At 32.8% G+C, this 16,423-nt stretch overlaps 3 protein-coding genes across 4 annotated transcripts; 1 reads left to right on the plus strand and 2 right to left on the minus strand.

Annotated features, from left to right (window-relative positions):
• Positions 1–2,246: 2,246 nt before the first annotated feature.
• Positions 2,247–5,291, minus strand: LOC101206971 (heat shock 70 kDa protein 8). Of its 2 annotated transcripts, none has more exons than XM_004134092.3 (2): positions 5,040–5,291; positions 2,247–4,259 (listed from the first exon to the last, which is right to left on the minus strand). In XM_004134092.3, exon 2 carries the CDS (start codon positions 4,254–4,256, stop codon positions 2,541–2,543), a length of 1,716 nt encoding a protein of 571 aa, XP_004134140.1. In that variant the 5' UTR covers positions 4,257–4,259; positions 5,040–5,291; the 3' UTR covers positions 2,247–2,540. The 2 variants fall into 2 exon arrangements, with proteins under 2 accessions (XP_004134140.1, XP_011650982.1); XM_011652680.2 differs by having other exon boundaries at positions 4,995–5,291.
• A 5,586-nt stretch (positions 5,292–10,877) lies between these two features.
• LOC101221818 (thermospermine synthase ACAULIS5) lies at positions 10,878–13,818 on the plus strand. The gene is made up of 9 exons (XM_004134399.3): positions 10,878–11,106; positions 11,661–11,822; positions 11,919–12,021; positions 12,115–12,203; positions 12,278–12,434; positions 12,515–12,590; positions 12,697–12,755; positions 13,234–13,370; positions 13,457–13,818. Exons 1-9 carry the CDS (start codon positions 10,964–10,966, stop codon positions 13,545–13,547), a joined length of 1,017 nt encoding a protein of 338 aa, XP_004134447.1. The 5' UTR covers positions 10,878–10,963; the 3' UTR covers positions 13,548–13,818.
• A 1,399-nt stretch (positions 13,819–15,217) lies between these two features.
• On the minus strand, positions 15,218–16,179 carry LOC101207214 (photosystem I reaction center subunit II, chloroplastic-like). The gene has a single exon (XM_004134093.3). The coding sequence runs from the start codon at positions 16,056–16,058 to the stop codon at positions 15,435–15,437; it is 624 nt and encodes a 207-aa protein (XP_004134141.1). The 5' UTR covers positions 16,059–16,179; the 3' UTR covers positions 15,218–15,434.
• Positions 16,180–16,423: the final 244 nt, after the last annotated feature.

A 16,423-nucleotide genomic window follows, 5' to 3' on the forward strand; every position in this document is an offset into this window, starting at 1 on the left:
ATAATTCATTTTTATCTCATTATAGATGAAGGATGAAATAAAAATCTATACTTCCGTTACATTTATTTTGTGCAACAGCTTATAGTTTTGAACGAATAATGCTTACATCACCTCTAAATTTTTCGCAACTATTTAATTTATAGAAAGGAAAACTCATTCCATTGTTATTTTTCCCATCTAATACATTCTACTCACCGCGCATAGATCAAGGGACAAAAAATGAACAGCTTTGACTAAAAAGTTCAAGTTTGAAACCCCTATTTCATATTGTACTCTCAGTTTCTACATTGAATACTATTTGCTGTGAATAATGTTACACACACTTTTTGTCTCTAAGATTCAGAGAAAACTAAAATTTAATCTCTATAATTTGGTAAAACCTCAAAGACAGTCCATAGAATTTTATAAATAGTCTCTTTACTGCCAAATCAATTTTAAATTACTATATTAGTTTCTGCTTTAACTTAACTTGGAAGACTATTTGAATGAAGTTGTTGTTGTTACTAGTATGTACTAGGAATCTTCACCACTTTTATAATACTAAACTTGGTTTCACTATCATATTTAGTCAAATGGGTATTTATTTAATAAACGAATCACCAAGATTAAAAGAAGAAAGTTTGGACTTTTATGTCAAAGAATTCAGAAAAAGAAAAGAAATACATGGAACCATGAGAGAGCAAGTGGGTAGCTGAATTAGGAATATGTGTCGTTTATTTTTTTTTTTTTTAAATTTTTTGAAGTTGAAAGAGAAAAGTCAAAATGGAGGTTTATGTGAATATGAAAAACAGGGTATTGGGAATTGAAACAATGGCACAGCAAAGCACAGAGATATAGTGAGAAGAAGGGGGGATTGGTTCAGACATAAGAATCAGAACACATGTAGTTTTGGAGAGTGAGATTTTATAATGTTGTGTTTTCTTTTTTAATCTTTTGGTGTCGTATTCGACATGTCGTTTTGGATGAGTGAATTGGTGCTGTTCTGTTTCTATTTCATCCAAAAGAGATGACGTCGTAAAATCAGTGGCTCTTTTGTGTTTGGAATCTAATGGTGACACTGTCATCGTCAAAATCTGTGGTTTTATTTTCTTTATTATAAAGATGGGGTCCGTAAATTAGGCTTTATTACTCGGTTGTTAGTTTTAATGTGAATTAGATGAGGACAAGACATTAGAGTTTGAAAGAGTTTTTGTGCAGAGGTTTTATTTGGAGTTTACTAGTTGTAGTGTAGGAGTCTTTGGTTTTTCTTTGCAGTTTTGGTGGGTACTACTCAGATCTTTTCAAAGGAATATGGACACATCAACATGAAACTTATTCTCTCTCTCAATTTCATTTTTTAAAATGATTTGGACGGTGAGATGATGGGTATTATGTTGAAAGAGATTTCTTGAGAAAGTCATTTGAGTACATAAAAACAAATGTTGATGATTTTTTATCGGTACAAAATTTCTCGTACGTGTATAAGAATCAAGGAAATGTTGAACTCACAAGGAAATATTTAGTTCCAATAGATCTTAAACCAAAATTAGTAAGTTCGTATTTTGGATGTAGTCATAAAATGTAGATTAAAAAATAAAATGAAACTACCTGATAACAAATAGAGATAAGAATGATTATCAAACTCCTTAATAAACATGATAAGTATGAAAAGATAGAAAAATATAGAGATAAGAATGATTATCAAACTCCTTAATAAACATGAAAAGTATAAAAAGATAGAAAAATATTGTTACTAATGTGTAAGTTTAAACGGTTTAATGAGGTTGATTTGTTAAATCACCCGACCTTAAGTTCCCTTTTTAAGATGGAACAAAATTAAGCTAATTAGTAAAATGGAACATCTCACTCAATTAGGATACGTTCTCTTAAATCCAAATGCATTTGGGGAGGAAGTTCTCTATCTAAGAGAACAGCGAACATATGAAATCATCGTGGGTAGTGACTGACAAATTTTCGTCCTTTTGCCATTGGTTTAGCATGATGAAGTCATTTTCAAGCTCCCCTAACGTAAACAACCAAGGTCTAATATGAACAGTCCAAGATGTAAGCGAGATCATAAAACATAGTCTAAAAAAAATTGAGACTAGGTCATCATTGCACCACAAATCTCCTATCTCTGTCGTAGGGAATTTGACATCTAGGGAATTTTCTGCTTAGACATCAAGAACCATAAGAAAATTATTTTGGTGAGTGATTTGAAACAACAAATTGTTTCCTTGCGTCTTTGGTGCATCAAGGTCAAGTCATTGTCAGATGTCAAGCCTTTAATATTATGATCAAAGAGAACATGCTACAACCTATGGATACAGTTGACAAGCTTGTGATAACTTACAACTTAAAAGATCTCTGCATAACTACACCATCGCCAACTTACAGGAGTTCCTACTTAGTTTATATTATAGGATGCTATTGACAATTCAAAACATGCAGTGTAACAGTTACAACCCACCATACATTATTTCATTATGTACCTGTATTAAACTTATGAGTTATATGAAAGTGTAATGTACAAACACAACAGCTTGGCCTAGGTAAATCACCTAGCTTTTCTTCCGCAATGTAACCAATTCCATGGTGGCACCATATTTTCCATGCAGAGCTTCTGCACACCAGCCATGTCCATCATCCACAGTCGGCATCTTGACTTCCATGTAAGGAGTTGCAGGGTGTTGAGCACCTGGGAGTGTTGCCCCAGCTAGAACTCTAAGCATATTTGAAGAGTCAATGTCCATACAAATTGTGATTTCAGGGACTCCTTTGGGTGCTGGTGGAATTCCAATGATTTTGAAATAGCCAAGCAGATGGTTTTCCTCTGCTCTGGTCTCTTCGCCTTCATAGACAACAATCAGGGCCTCACTTTGATTGTCTTGAATTGTTGTGAAAACCAACTCCTTGCGTGCTGGCATTGTGGTGTTCTTGGGGATAATTGGAATGAAACTGTTTCCATCAGCTCGAATTCCAATGGCAAGAGGCGTTGCTTGGATGCTAAGAAGATCTAGACTGCCAAATGGATCGCCAATGCCTGATGCTATTGCACCTTCTAAAGCTGCACCAGAAACTGCAGCTTCTAAAGGATCTATTCCTTCATAAAGTGCCTTCTTTTTACTTATTTCCATCAGAAGATGTCTGATCTTTGGAATATATGAACAGCCACCAACTACTACTACATCACTCAAATCTTCGATCCCCAGTCGTGCATCATGTAAGCATTGCTTAACGAGGTTCTCACATTTCTCGAACACCTTGCTGTTCACCATCTCAAAGTCCTCTCGGCTAAGAACCTTGCATAACTTTGACCCATTTCCCAAGCTGACATTGATTTCAACACTAGACTGGAATGAGAGCTTGTGGATAGCATCTTGAGTCGCAACTCGGAGCAACCCCATCCTTCTGATCTCATCAATTCCACGGTGTGAGAATATAGATTCAGAATTTGGCAAAAGATACTTCATGGTGTTTTGAAGTAGATCTTCGCCTCCTATAGGACTGCCAGCCAGGGCTCTGATCTGTGACACCCCTCCTCCTATGGCTGACACAGCAACATCACAATACCCAGCTCCCATGTTGAAAATAAGAGCAATTTTTTCACTTCCACTGCCCATGCTGTCATGTACAGCCTGCTGTTGTTGTTGAGCATATAACAAAGCTACTGCTGTTGGTTCAGGCATCAATCTAACTTGAAGTCCAGCCATTGCACAAGCTCGTTCCACACGAGTAAGCTGGAATCGGCTGAATGAAACTGGAATTGTTAAAACAACATTTCTAATTGGTCGTTTTAGTTGATATTCAGCCATCATTTTCAGTTCAACGATGAAAATTGCCAAAACTTCTTCAGGAGTTGTAGATCTCCATACATTATTCACCAAAGCTGCAACAAATGGACGAACACCAATGTCCAAAGTTTGCACCAGAAAAGGAAGGCTCTTGCATGCATGAACAACTGGGTCAGTGTCAACTCTTCCAATCAAGCGTTTCATATTGAAAATTGCAGCACCAGAGAGCATGTCATACTCATGGCTTAGCTCATTACTAACTCCCCCAGAAGGAGTGTCATCCTTGAAGGTGACATATGATCTCATAATTTTCTGGTTTCTTGTGTTCTTAAGAAGCTCTACCTGAGATCCATTCCAGACTGCAATACTACATTGTGATGTACCAATATCAATTCCAACTGCAATTTCTGGAAAAGTTGATGTTGTTCTATCTTCCCCAGTAGTTTCACTATCAGAAGCTACGGTGTATATTGGTTCAGCCATAATCTGCATTTTGATCAATATATAGGTCTAGTTTTCAGTTGGTAACTCATTGCCATCACTAATCATAGATTGCGCTAGAGGACATGAAAAAGATAATCAACAATTCTATCCTTTAAAATGGGATTTAAAGTCCACTCAATCATCTCTCGAACACTTCAAAAGGAATACACAAGAGCAAAATGTCTATACTCGTTTTACTTATAACAGAGAAAGAGGAGATACACACGTTGGACAAATAAAGATTGACTGTATCACTTCGGAAGGTGTTATAAACACAGACCATATCATTATGTAAACTACTCAGGATATTTTTTTTTACACATCATAGAAAATACTGTTTAACATTGAATTCTAAATATGAACACACGTTTGTTAATCAAAATTTCTTTCACATAGGCAGGTTCACTATACTATGACAGGAATTTCATAAACAAGATCAACTGTAATCTACCTCTCTAATCCAATTATAACATTTCAAACATCAGCATACACGTTGAAATTAATAAGCACTTCATTAACAAACACCTTCCAGGCAATTCCAAACATCATTTCTCTACGTAAACAGTAGAAAGCAAGAAAAAGAATTTGCATTAAAAAATTCGCCAATTCAGCAAAGACTCGGTCACTTTAATAATACGAAGGAAAAAAAAAGCAAAATACATCAAGCCCAGTCTAGAAAAGCACAAACAGATTGAAAATTGCTAACTATTGCCAAGAAAATCTAAGAACAAGACATACCCAGTTCCGTAATCAACCAATTGAAGAAAGAAAAAGAGAAATAACCAGGAACAATAGCGATTAAAATGGTTGAGCCGAGCAAGCAGGTGGCAGAAGCAAGCAACGAGACAGAAAATTCAGTAGCAGAGAGCTACAAGGAAAAGAGCAATGAGAAACCTTTAGAAGATACGAGATAAGCCGGTGAAGATAAAGAAGGGGAAAGCGAAGAGTAATTTATAAAAGCCATTGAAAGAAAGCTTGATCGTCTTCTAGAGCTTCCTAGAGAAAGAGAAGCGAACAATTTTGGTTTTGAAAATAGGGAAAAACGATAGCGGCAAGTTTTACGGTGTGGACGCTTACACTGTGGGAAGGAATTGGGTTAGATCAAACGGACAACAATTGATCATCATTGGACTCGGCAACTATAACTTCACTTGTTGGATAAATCACCAATTTCTTTCGTTGAAAATTTTCAACTTTTTAATACAATTTTATTTTTGAGGATTTTTTTTTTGGGAGTGAAGGAGGGTAGAAACTTAGATTTATTTTAATTTAATATTCGATTTTATGCTTTTTAAATAAAATTTTATATCATCAAAATTGGTTTTAAATTGTATTTGACAGTAAAAAACTTAGGATGATATTGAAAATGAGAATATCGATTTTAAATCACTTCTAAATTAACTTGGAATTCTGTTTGATAAAAGTTTCAAGAAATTCTCTGGTTGGTAGGACACGTAGCAGGCCCATCGGTTGTGCTTGTTGGGCTGACTTGACCCCGTTTTGGGACCCAGGCCCAATAAGCCCAATCTAATTTGCAAACGCTCTATGTGAGTCCACAAGGATAGTAGTTAAGCACCAATTACAATTTTAAAAATTAACATTTTAAATGAAGTCAATTATTTCCTTAAGAAACAATTGTTAATTATTTCTTGAGGTTATTAATAATAACTGGTATGATTTTATGCCAAAATTTGAGCCTAATCTAATTAATTCACCTCCATATATATTTTTAATGCCAATATCAATTAAAAGAAACGTGTTTGATAATGAATGAAAATCACATTCTTCTCAAGTGAAAAGTAATAGATATTAACATAAAGTCTAGAGTTGATTGCTTTTCTTGTTTACATTCCATGAACGTAACGAGTTATGGAGTTCACCCTAAAATTTGTAATCAAATCATGCAATTTAACTAAGAAATGTAATGTCTTATTCAAAAATTCATTTTTATTTATACACCTTTCATAAACTTCTTAAAATAAAAACACAATGTGCTTTAAAACTCTTTTTTAAAAGTATTTGTGTATTGTGTATACGAGTTTTTTTTTGTTTGTTATATATACTAAAAATGTTTTTATTTAAATTTTTTCAAAATTGGTTGATGGTGACAACCTCTAGAGTTGATTATGGGAAGTTCGCTCGTAGAGTTACTAGAGGTGGTGGTGAAAGATTGACCGACAACAATCATTGGAGAAGGTGTCTAAAAGTTGGTTGACGAACTTTCTAACCCTTTGAAAAAGTACCCCGAAAGTTGAAGAATAGTAATAATAGGTGAGTGTTATTTTAAATCCTGACCTTGATCACCAACTAAAGAGTAATTTGGGTTCTGTGTGGGGCGGTGGTGGCAGATAAGCCGGAAAATTTGAAGGATTTGGAAAGGTACAAGGGAATGGCGATGGTGGGATTGTGGTGTATTCGTCCAGATTCAACTCAAAGAACGTCGATGAAGAAGGTCACCCAAATGTTGGAAGGCACCGTTGAAGTTGGAACCCCTCCTCTCCCCTTTGTAATACATATATATATATATATATATTCGTTTCATGAATGTCTCAATTACAACAAATATATCAAACTTTCAAACATTATGGTTTGTTCGATTGTTTTCTTGTGTTTGGAGACAATCTCTTGTATTATGCAACATAACAAATGTTTCTTCATTTGCTATTTTGTCGATTTTCTTTTTTAAAATTTGATGGATATCGAGTTGTGTTCAAACACTTTTTATAACAAATTAGATTGTTTATATTTCTTTAACCAAATAAGTTTTATTGAATAATGAACCCAACCATAAAGTATTTGGATTGGGTTGGTTCACCTTAATCGGATCATTTATATATTTAAATTTTTGTCCTATAAATAATTTTTTAAAAAATTTTTTAAAATTATTTTTATATATAGAATCAAGATTAACAATTCAATATTCATCTAGATTATCAAAATTTTCTTAGAATAAATTATTAAAGAAATTTATACTTACATAACTATTTTATATAAGTATAATATTTTAAAAAGATTAATGTTAAGTTTGAAGTGGTTGAGTTGTTTTTGGTGAACCAATGAACTAAATCAATGGAGTTGATTGAATTTTCCAAGTCATCGTGTTTTTTTAACAATTTTATTAATAAATTTGATGGGTTTGTTAGTTGATCAAAGCTTTTAAGCCTATTTTTGAAAATTAGTAACTAAAATGACCGAGTTAAAACTTTAGTGATAAAATACACATATTTTATTTAAAACACAAGCGAACAAATTAAACTTTCGAACTTCAAGATAAAAGGTTCTAAAGACAAATCTTGGTTAGAAAAGTTATATTGTCACGTAGAAAACAAATGATATAATGACATAATAAAATTTAATTAGGACTCCACTTTGGATTGAGTTGAGTATATTATGAAATTGATATGCTGAAATTATAAATTATTTGTTGGAGGTGCACAATTGTGAAGACAAATTTTTCCAATCAATGTGCAAAGAAGAAAGATCTAAAGATAAGCTTTTATCCTTTCTCTTTGATTTTATTTGGTAGTAGTAGCAGCCTATATGCTTTTATTACCAGCCATACCTTGCCAAGTTAGGCTTATACTAAAACCAAAATTAGTTTGTTGTGATGGGTAATAACATTTTTAAATAAAACGAACTAAAATATTTATAAATTATTGTAAAATTTTATATCTATTATGAATAAGTTAGTGTCTATCATTAATATAATCTAAAATTTTACTATATTTTATAAATATTTTCAACGATTTTTTTTTGTATTTATAATAACGTTATTTATATTATTAATTTAATTTTGTAATTGTTTTTAGTTAATTCCTACAAATTGTAGGGGATAACGACACTGATTGATTTCAACCTCCATTTTTGAACTTAAATATTCCTTTTAAGTTTTAATTTGGAGAATTATAAAAAATGACAAATTAGTGATCTAAGAACATGAGATTAAATTATAATTAAATTTGTGAAATTTCTTTTACTTTCAAGTTTTTTAAAAGTGATATTCATACATTTAAAAATGACTTTGCTTCATGAAAAATTACTTCCGAACGATGAGCATAGTTTGTGATGCCACGAAAAACTTCTAAAACAAGATTACCTAAGAGTAATTCTCACTTGATATTATATTAACACTATTTTATTTTTTATGAAAAGAAAAAATACAAAACTCTCTTGCAAATTTAGGGAACATTAGAAAAACAATGGATGATTTGAAAAACGAGGAAGAAAAATGGTATCATTCAATTGTAAAAAAGGCAATAATCTTGTCCTTTTACCTTTCAAATTCAACATTTACATGAAGAAAAAATAAGTTTGCTGCTAATTTAGTAAACAAAGCTTTGATTAAGATAATATTCAAAGGTTAAATAATTTGAACCAAAATCTTTTTTTTTCTCAACAAGTATAATTAGGGTGGATTTTTTAAAACTCGTGGAAGTGTAAAAAAAACATTAGTTAATTGAAATTATTAATCAAAATAATGTTCATAGTATTTTTTTTAAAAAAAAATTAAGTTAGAAGGGTTCTCAATATAAAACACATTTAATTTTTCTCAGTAAAAATAATCAGTTTCTTTGACCCAAAAATTGATGTATAGTTTGAAATAAATTAAGAAAAGAAATCAAATTTTAGTTTTACTTGAATTAGGAAATGTTCCCTTTTAAAGATGACATCAATTATTTTCATAGTCTCTTATGAGGAGGACAACAACTTATTGTAAAATAATAATAGTTATTATATGTACTCAACTTTATACATTTTATTTATGTAAGACGGGTAAAGGACTCTTCTATGATTCCAAAAATTTAGAATATAAATATTTATTTTCGAGGGGTTGAAATAAAATGGAAAGTGATTTTCTATTTGTGTGGTACATTATGAATTTAAAAATTCAACTTTGACAACCACTCATGCCTTTTCTAATTTAGAAGACATAAATTTTATAAAATAAAAAGATAAGAAACTAGAGATGAAAATCTTGATGAGAAGACCTAAAATTGCCACTATTGGAGGGAAGAAGAAGAGCACCCATAATTTCTAATGAAGCATGCTTATGATATTAAGATTCTAACCCATGATGTAGAATGATGAGAGAAAATCACTTGAACCAAATGCCAAGTGTAATCAACTTTACAGGTCATCCAATCCAACAATGGAAGAAAAATGGATATTAAAAAGAAAAGAAAAGAAAAGAAAGAGACAAGAGGTTGGTTCTTAAGGAGTCTTGTAGGGCTTTGTAGTTATCATTAGCTTTCCCAAACAAGAGGTGGGTGAATCAAATCATCACTCCACAAAGGTATGATTTTTAAACATGTTGGTCACAACACTAATACCAAACCACACCACACCACTCCACCATTGCCACCCACCCACCTCCATTTTTCCCCTCTAAATGCTCTCCCATGTCAGTTACTACCGACACACCACATTCAAAATCAAAACATACTCCTACATCAATTAAAGAAAGAAAGAAAAAACTCCACAATCTTTAGTTTTTCAAACAAATTTGTGTAAATGGAGAGACTGGTTGTTCTAATGCATCATGTTGATGCTTAATTTAACTTGTAGTACTGTTTACATTTTTTAACTATATAATCCGAACTCAAAATATCTAGAAAGTGTATTTTCGTAATGATCGCATGAAATCCCAAAAAGTGATAAAGAAAACTCTCGAACAGATTTGTTTAAATTTTTTTTTATACTGAGATAGAAACAAATAAATAAATATATAATTTTGTTGAGAGGGGTTGGATGTAGTATTTGTATGGTGATGTTGATGAGTGGGTTTGGCATAGCACGCTCTCATTCATATCTTTTGGAGCAAAGAGAATATTATGATGGTTCCCATTGCACGCCCTTCTCTCTCTTCCCCTATTCTCTCTTTCTCTCTTTCTCTCTTTCTCTCTTTCTCTTTCTCTCTAACACACACACACATAATATTATTATTATTCTTCTTATTCTTCTTGAAGAAATGAATTACCTGGATTTTCGCCTATTTGTCACCCTCTCAATCATCATCTTTTTATTTTTATCTTTTCTCCTCCCAACCAAATATTTTAAATTACATATTTGGTCCCTATGCTTCCATTAAACTTCAAATTTAGTCTCTATCATGTTTTCAAAGCTGCATAAAATAGTTATAAATACTATTTATAAAATTTTACGATTAAATACTAACTTTATTCGAACTCGTAGGACTTAGATGATAAAATATAACTCGGAGTATTTTTTAACTATCTATAATTGAAGATTTCGATACAAAATATTGTTTTTGAGAAATTGTACAACTTAGATGACAAAAATTAGAAAATAATATGAAATTTGATCATGAAAGCTAAGAAATCCTAAGTGAAATTAAGTTTGTTGTTAATATCACATGCATAAGAAACGTGTAATGATTGTCATTTATTAGATTGGATAGAAGGAAGAAAGTAAAAACCATGCGACCAAATCATCCTTACAAAATCTCAAACATTGGTCTATGAAAAAACATTGCGAAAATCCAAAACGATTCTTTTTTTTTTTATTTAAGTTTTCTTTTTCTATTTTTTTTCCTAATTTCCAAATCAAAACCATACTTTTCTTTACATTTTCCATTGCTTTCTCCTTCCTTAAATACCCCATCTTCCCTCCTTTCTTCCTCATCAAATATTTCTATCCTTCTCCTATTTCTTGTTCTTTCCTCAGAGTTTCTTCTCTCTGCATCAACAATGGCTGATGTTTCCTCTGCTAATTTGGTTAACAATGGGAATGAGCTTATTGAGAAGGGTCATTCTTTAAATGGGTATCGAAAAAGCTGTTGGTATGAAGAAGAAATTGAAGAGAATTTAAGATGGTCCTTCGCTCTTAATAGGTAACCCTTTTTTCTTTTCTTTACATTTGATTTCCACACACACAAAAGAAAAAAAAGAAGCCCTGTCTAGATTTTGTTTAGTAAGGATTTTGTTTTTAGTTTTCTGTTTTTGATATTTATGTTTTCTTACTTCCAATTTCTCTGTTATGATGTACAACAAGTTTGTTTCGTAAGAACAAAAAACCAAAAACCAAATAGTTATGAAACCAAAATAGTACTTTTTGGGATTATTTTAAGTGGGGTTCTTGAGACAAGCTTATTTAACGATACTCTCAATGTTCTTAAGCTGTCTGTTGGATATTTTACTGTGGCTATTTTGCTAGACTTTGTGAGGTCCATCAAGTTGAAATAGGGATGAAATCTTTTAAAAAGTGAAACACTTTTTCCCTTTCACTTTAAATCAATAACTCAATAAAATAATCCATTGGTCTTGGAAAAGCCAGACAAGAAACCTTAAAACACAAAAAAAAAAAAGAAAAAAAAAAGGAGTTTTAGTTTAGGGATTATTCTTCACTACTTGTCTTACAAAATCTGCTTACTTTGTAATCTTGTAGTATACTACATACTGGAGCTTCTCAGTATCAAGATATCGCGTTACTCGACACAAAGCCATTCGGGAAGGCGTTGGTTATCGATGGAAAACTACAGAGTGCAGAAACTGATGAATTCATTTACCATGAATGCCTTGTTCACCCTGCACTTCTCCATCATCCCAAGTACTTTGCAATGCCTAATAGTTAAATTATCCATATAGAGTCTTAGGTGTAAAATATTAACTAATATCTTCCTATTGTATGATGTTTTTTACTCAGTCCAAAGTCCATTTTTATCATGGGAGGAGGTGAAGGCTCCACAGCAAGAGAACTACTTAGACATAAGACTGTGGAGAAAGTGGTAATGTGTGACATCGATGAGGTTCGAATTCGTTTCCTTTTCTTCTTTGTTAATCCAATAAAAGATACAAAAAAACTCTCTAAAACCATGATGGATTATTAATCAAATGAGCAGGAAGTTGTTGATTTCTGCAAGTCATACCTGATAGTAAACAAAGAAGCTTTCTGTGATCCAAGACTTGAACTTATCATTAACGATGCCAGGTTTGGTTTCGATTAGCACATTTAATTCTTACGTTGCTACGGTTGCTATAAGTTCTGGGGGGTTTATGTTGCAGAGCGGAGCTTGAGAATCGAACTGAGCTATACGACGTAATTGTTGGTGATCTCGCAGACCCAATCGAGGGTGGTCCTTGTTATAAACTCTATACCAAATCTTTCTATGAGTATACTGTGAAGCCTAGATTGAAGCAAGATGGCATATTTATCACTCAGGTAAGTGTGAGAGATGAAAATGAAAGAAGTTTGTGAATATAAATTGAGATTAGGAACTGAAGTTGTCGATGTCTTTGCAGGCTGGTCCAGCTGGAATTTTCAGCCATACTGAAGTGTTTTCCTGCATCTACAATACTCTAAAGCAAGTTTTTAAATGTGAGAGCAAAACTTTAGGCTATATTATTGTTGCTGACTTTAGTCGAAACTTAATACTTTAAACAAACTAATGCATTGGCTGATGGTTTTTCTTTATAATCTGCAGATGTGGTGCCTTATTCTGCCCATATTCCTTCCTTTGCTGATACTTGGGGTTGGGTTATGGTAAGGAAAATGACATCTCTTTTTCATGCTGGCATACTTTTTTAACCAATAAACGAGTTTACAGATCTAGAGACCATTCGACATTTTAAACTAAATCGTGTTTCTAGGTTGCTTTCGAAGCTAGTAGTGCTTATGTACACTTGGAATCACCATTTATTACTATTAAATGGTTGGTCAAGTCCATTAGAATCAAAGTAGAGAAACAAGATTAGCTACTAAACTGAAAGAAGTAAAGTTTAAGGAAGTTGACAGTAAATTCTATTGCACACCCGAGGTCTACTGTCGTTTTACACCATCCTGGGTTCAGTTGGGTAATTTGGGGCGGGGTGTGACAACAATAATCCGATAACATGTATGTTATTAATACAAAACTTTATCAGTTCAAAACTGATAAACTTTCAAATGGGAATCTAGTTTTCTTTTTTTATCATTTGATTGGAATGTGTTTTAAGGGAGATTTTTGTGTTGAAAATTGCAGGCCTCAGACACCCCTTTCAATCTGAATGCTGATGATTTGGACCAGAGAATCAAACAAAGAATCACAGGGGAAAACAAGTACTTTGATGGAAAAACATTCTCATCTGCCTCTACATTAAGCAAAGCAGTTCGGAAGTCGTAAGTAGACGTTTTTTCCATTTTGGTTTTGATGGGATTTATTTGAAAACTTTGGAGATGTTAAAGATTGGAAACAATTTACGCAGACTGGACAACGAGACGCAAGTGTACACGGAAGAAACAGCGAGGTTCATATATGGATATGGAGCTGAAGCCTGCAAGCTCAACCAAGTCTGATAGCTTTTGATAAAGAGAGGGGAAAGAGAAGAAGAAAGAAAGGGCCCCTAAATAAGAGACTATAGGAATCCATCATGTTAGCCTAGAAATGAAACAAAATCTCCTCTAGCCACTTTTTTTTTTGTTCCCTCCCTTTCTTTGTGTATTGTTTTTTTTCTTTTTTTTTTTTAGTTTTGTTTTCTTATTGTTTGTGTAGTGACTTTAAAGTTACAAATATAGTAGTAATTAAAAGAGGGGCTTTTAGCTTATATATTTATTTATTTTATTATTATCCCACTTTTCACTCTTTCTTGGACAAACCCCAAATATAACAAAGATTATTAATGGACACGATATGGAGATGAAATAGAAATGAACTTTTAGGACCTCTTTGGTAGGTATATTGAAAACAAAAAAAGTTGAATAATTAAAACAAAATTGACAATGTATTCAAATTTTAGATATAATGAAATCACCACAAATATTAGTATTATTGTTTATTGAACAAACTCTTTAGTTTTCAAGTTCTAAAAGTTTGTATTTATTTTTTTGGCTACTGTTTTCAGTATACTTTCACATTTCTTACAAACATATATTTGAATTCTTGACTAAATTTAAAGGTTGAGTTTTTAACTATTAGATATGTTAGATAAGCATTGTTTTTATTTTTCTGAAATTGTGTTTCTTTTTCACAATCTTTATATATTGAATGGATTTGCCAAAGTCCGAGAAAAAGAAACGGCTCCATTAATTATTTTTTTTTTTATCTCATGGAGCTATTTGAGAACAATTATTACGGAGATAGAGATCGCAGTCAACCATTATTAAACTACAATTCATCCAAAATCTTAAACTAGTGGTTGAGAGTACCAATAAGTGAAAATCAATTTTAATTGAATAGGAAACGACAATGAAACTAGTAGCTAAAGAAAAATTTAATTATATACCTCACCAACACAGTCCATTTTTTAACTATCTTTTGTATCTTCTCTAACGGTGATCTCCTTTAAAAAATTTACTTTTATATATGTTTTTTATCACACATGGTTGTGATTTTCTTAAATATTTCTATATACATATATATTTATTTTGTAGAAATGGAGCATTCCAAGTGAGCTGTAATTGAAACACGTGACTCGACTCGAGATAGCAACGTGTAGGTGCATATCGATTAAAGTTTCCTCGATGCATCGATTGAAATTTAAGTGTTTAAGAGTGATTTTTAAAGGATTAAAGTTTGCTTAAAAAAATGTTAATAGTTATTTAAAATCAATACTTAAAGTCTAAAACTAAAATTTAAATAATTAAATGTATGTTTCTAAATATTTCAAAATGGCGAACTACACCCCAAAAAATATGAGAACAAAAAGTGATTGACTTTAATAAATTCATATGCAAGAGACTTTAGTTAAACAATTTTTTTTAAAAAATTTTGCAACACTCTTGTAAACAACCTCAAGGGCCGATCATAGCTCAACACAAATCTAATCCTCAAGTAATGATTTTGAAAAAAACTTAAATGTTAAACAAAATTTAGAGTGAAGCCTATGATATGGGAGAATCTCTTGTTTCAATATAAGCTGTTTAGGAGAACCCGAACATTCATCTCGTGAAAGTTATGTGTTACGAAATAGTTAATGAAATTAAACAAAATAACCCAATTTACCTCATAAGCAAGTCACATACGCACATACACAAAAAGAGATCAATTTCATCACAGAATTTTCTAGCATGATCACTAAAAACAACTGACAAATTTACATCTAACACACAAATCATAACTCCACAAGACAAAATCAGAACAGAAGATCAAGAACATACACTTATAAGAATTAATATAAGAGAGTATGATTCATAATTGACATCATAAAGAAAAAGAGCATATAAGAACATAAGAAATTAAATTTCTTACAAATCATACACTTGTTTTCCAGTGAACTTAACCTCAATAGGGCTAACATTCTTCCCGATAGACCTGAAGTTCTGACCAACTCCTTCCCTTCCTGGATTCACCTTCTCTGGATAAACCCCATCTTTAGGATGCAAATACTGAACTTCCCCATTAGGAAAAACCCTATAAAATTGATACTTAATCTTATACTTTGATCTCAACCTTGTCCCCAAAGCCAAACACTGCTCTTTCCTTGCCAATTTCAGCAGATTCGGCCCTTCTCGCATGATCGCCGCGCCACCGGTCGGCATCTCAAAGATTTGCTCTTTAGGGGATTCCCATGTTATGACATAGAATTCCTCCACTTGAGCCTTCCGGAGGAGTCCTCCGGTGCTGCCCGCGAAGATCGGGGACGGGGTGCTGGGGTCGAGCTCGGGTGGGGAGAATCCGGCCGGAGCCTCGACAGAAGTCTCGGCTTCGGCGGAGACCTTGAAAGAGCGGGAAGAGGAGGCGGCCTTGAGGTGGGGCTTGGAGGTGAGGAAGGAGAGAGTTGAGGATTGCTTCCATGGAATGGAAATGCCGGTGGATTTGGGAGTGGAGAGAGATGGGGTGAAGAGGGTGGCTTGAGTGGCCATGGCCATGGGATTTGGAGCAGAGGAAGAGGATTGGGAATGGTGGATTGAGAATGGAGGATTGAGGAAGAATAATAAGAAGAATTGGATTTGGGGTTTTTGTGTGGATGATGGGAATTTGGAGAGTGGATAAGATGATCTTTGGTTGGCCAATTAGAATGAGAGTTTTTGATATGGAGACCTCACCCACAGCTTTTATTTCATCTTCAGTTCATTCCAACTCTGTTTTGTCAAAATTGGATTCAATATTGATATTTTATTTTAAGTTCCAAACAATAAATGAAAATACCTTTAGATGCAATCTTCAAATAGAAAACACAATTATCTCTAATCATACCATTTTCAAATAAAGCCATGAGATTATATTAAAAAAG

This window comes from Cucumis sativus, chromosome 3 (assembly GCF_000004075.3).
Source record: "Cucumis sativus cultivar 9930 chromosome 3, Cucumber_9930_V3, whole genome shotgun sequence".
NCBI lineage: Eukaryota > Viridiplantae > Streptophyta > Magnoliopsida > Cucurbitales > Cucurbitaceae > Cucumis > Cucumis sativus.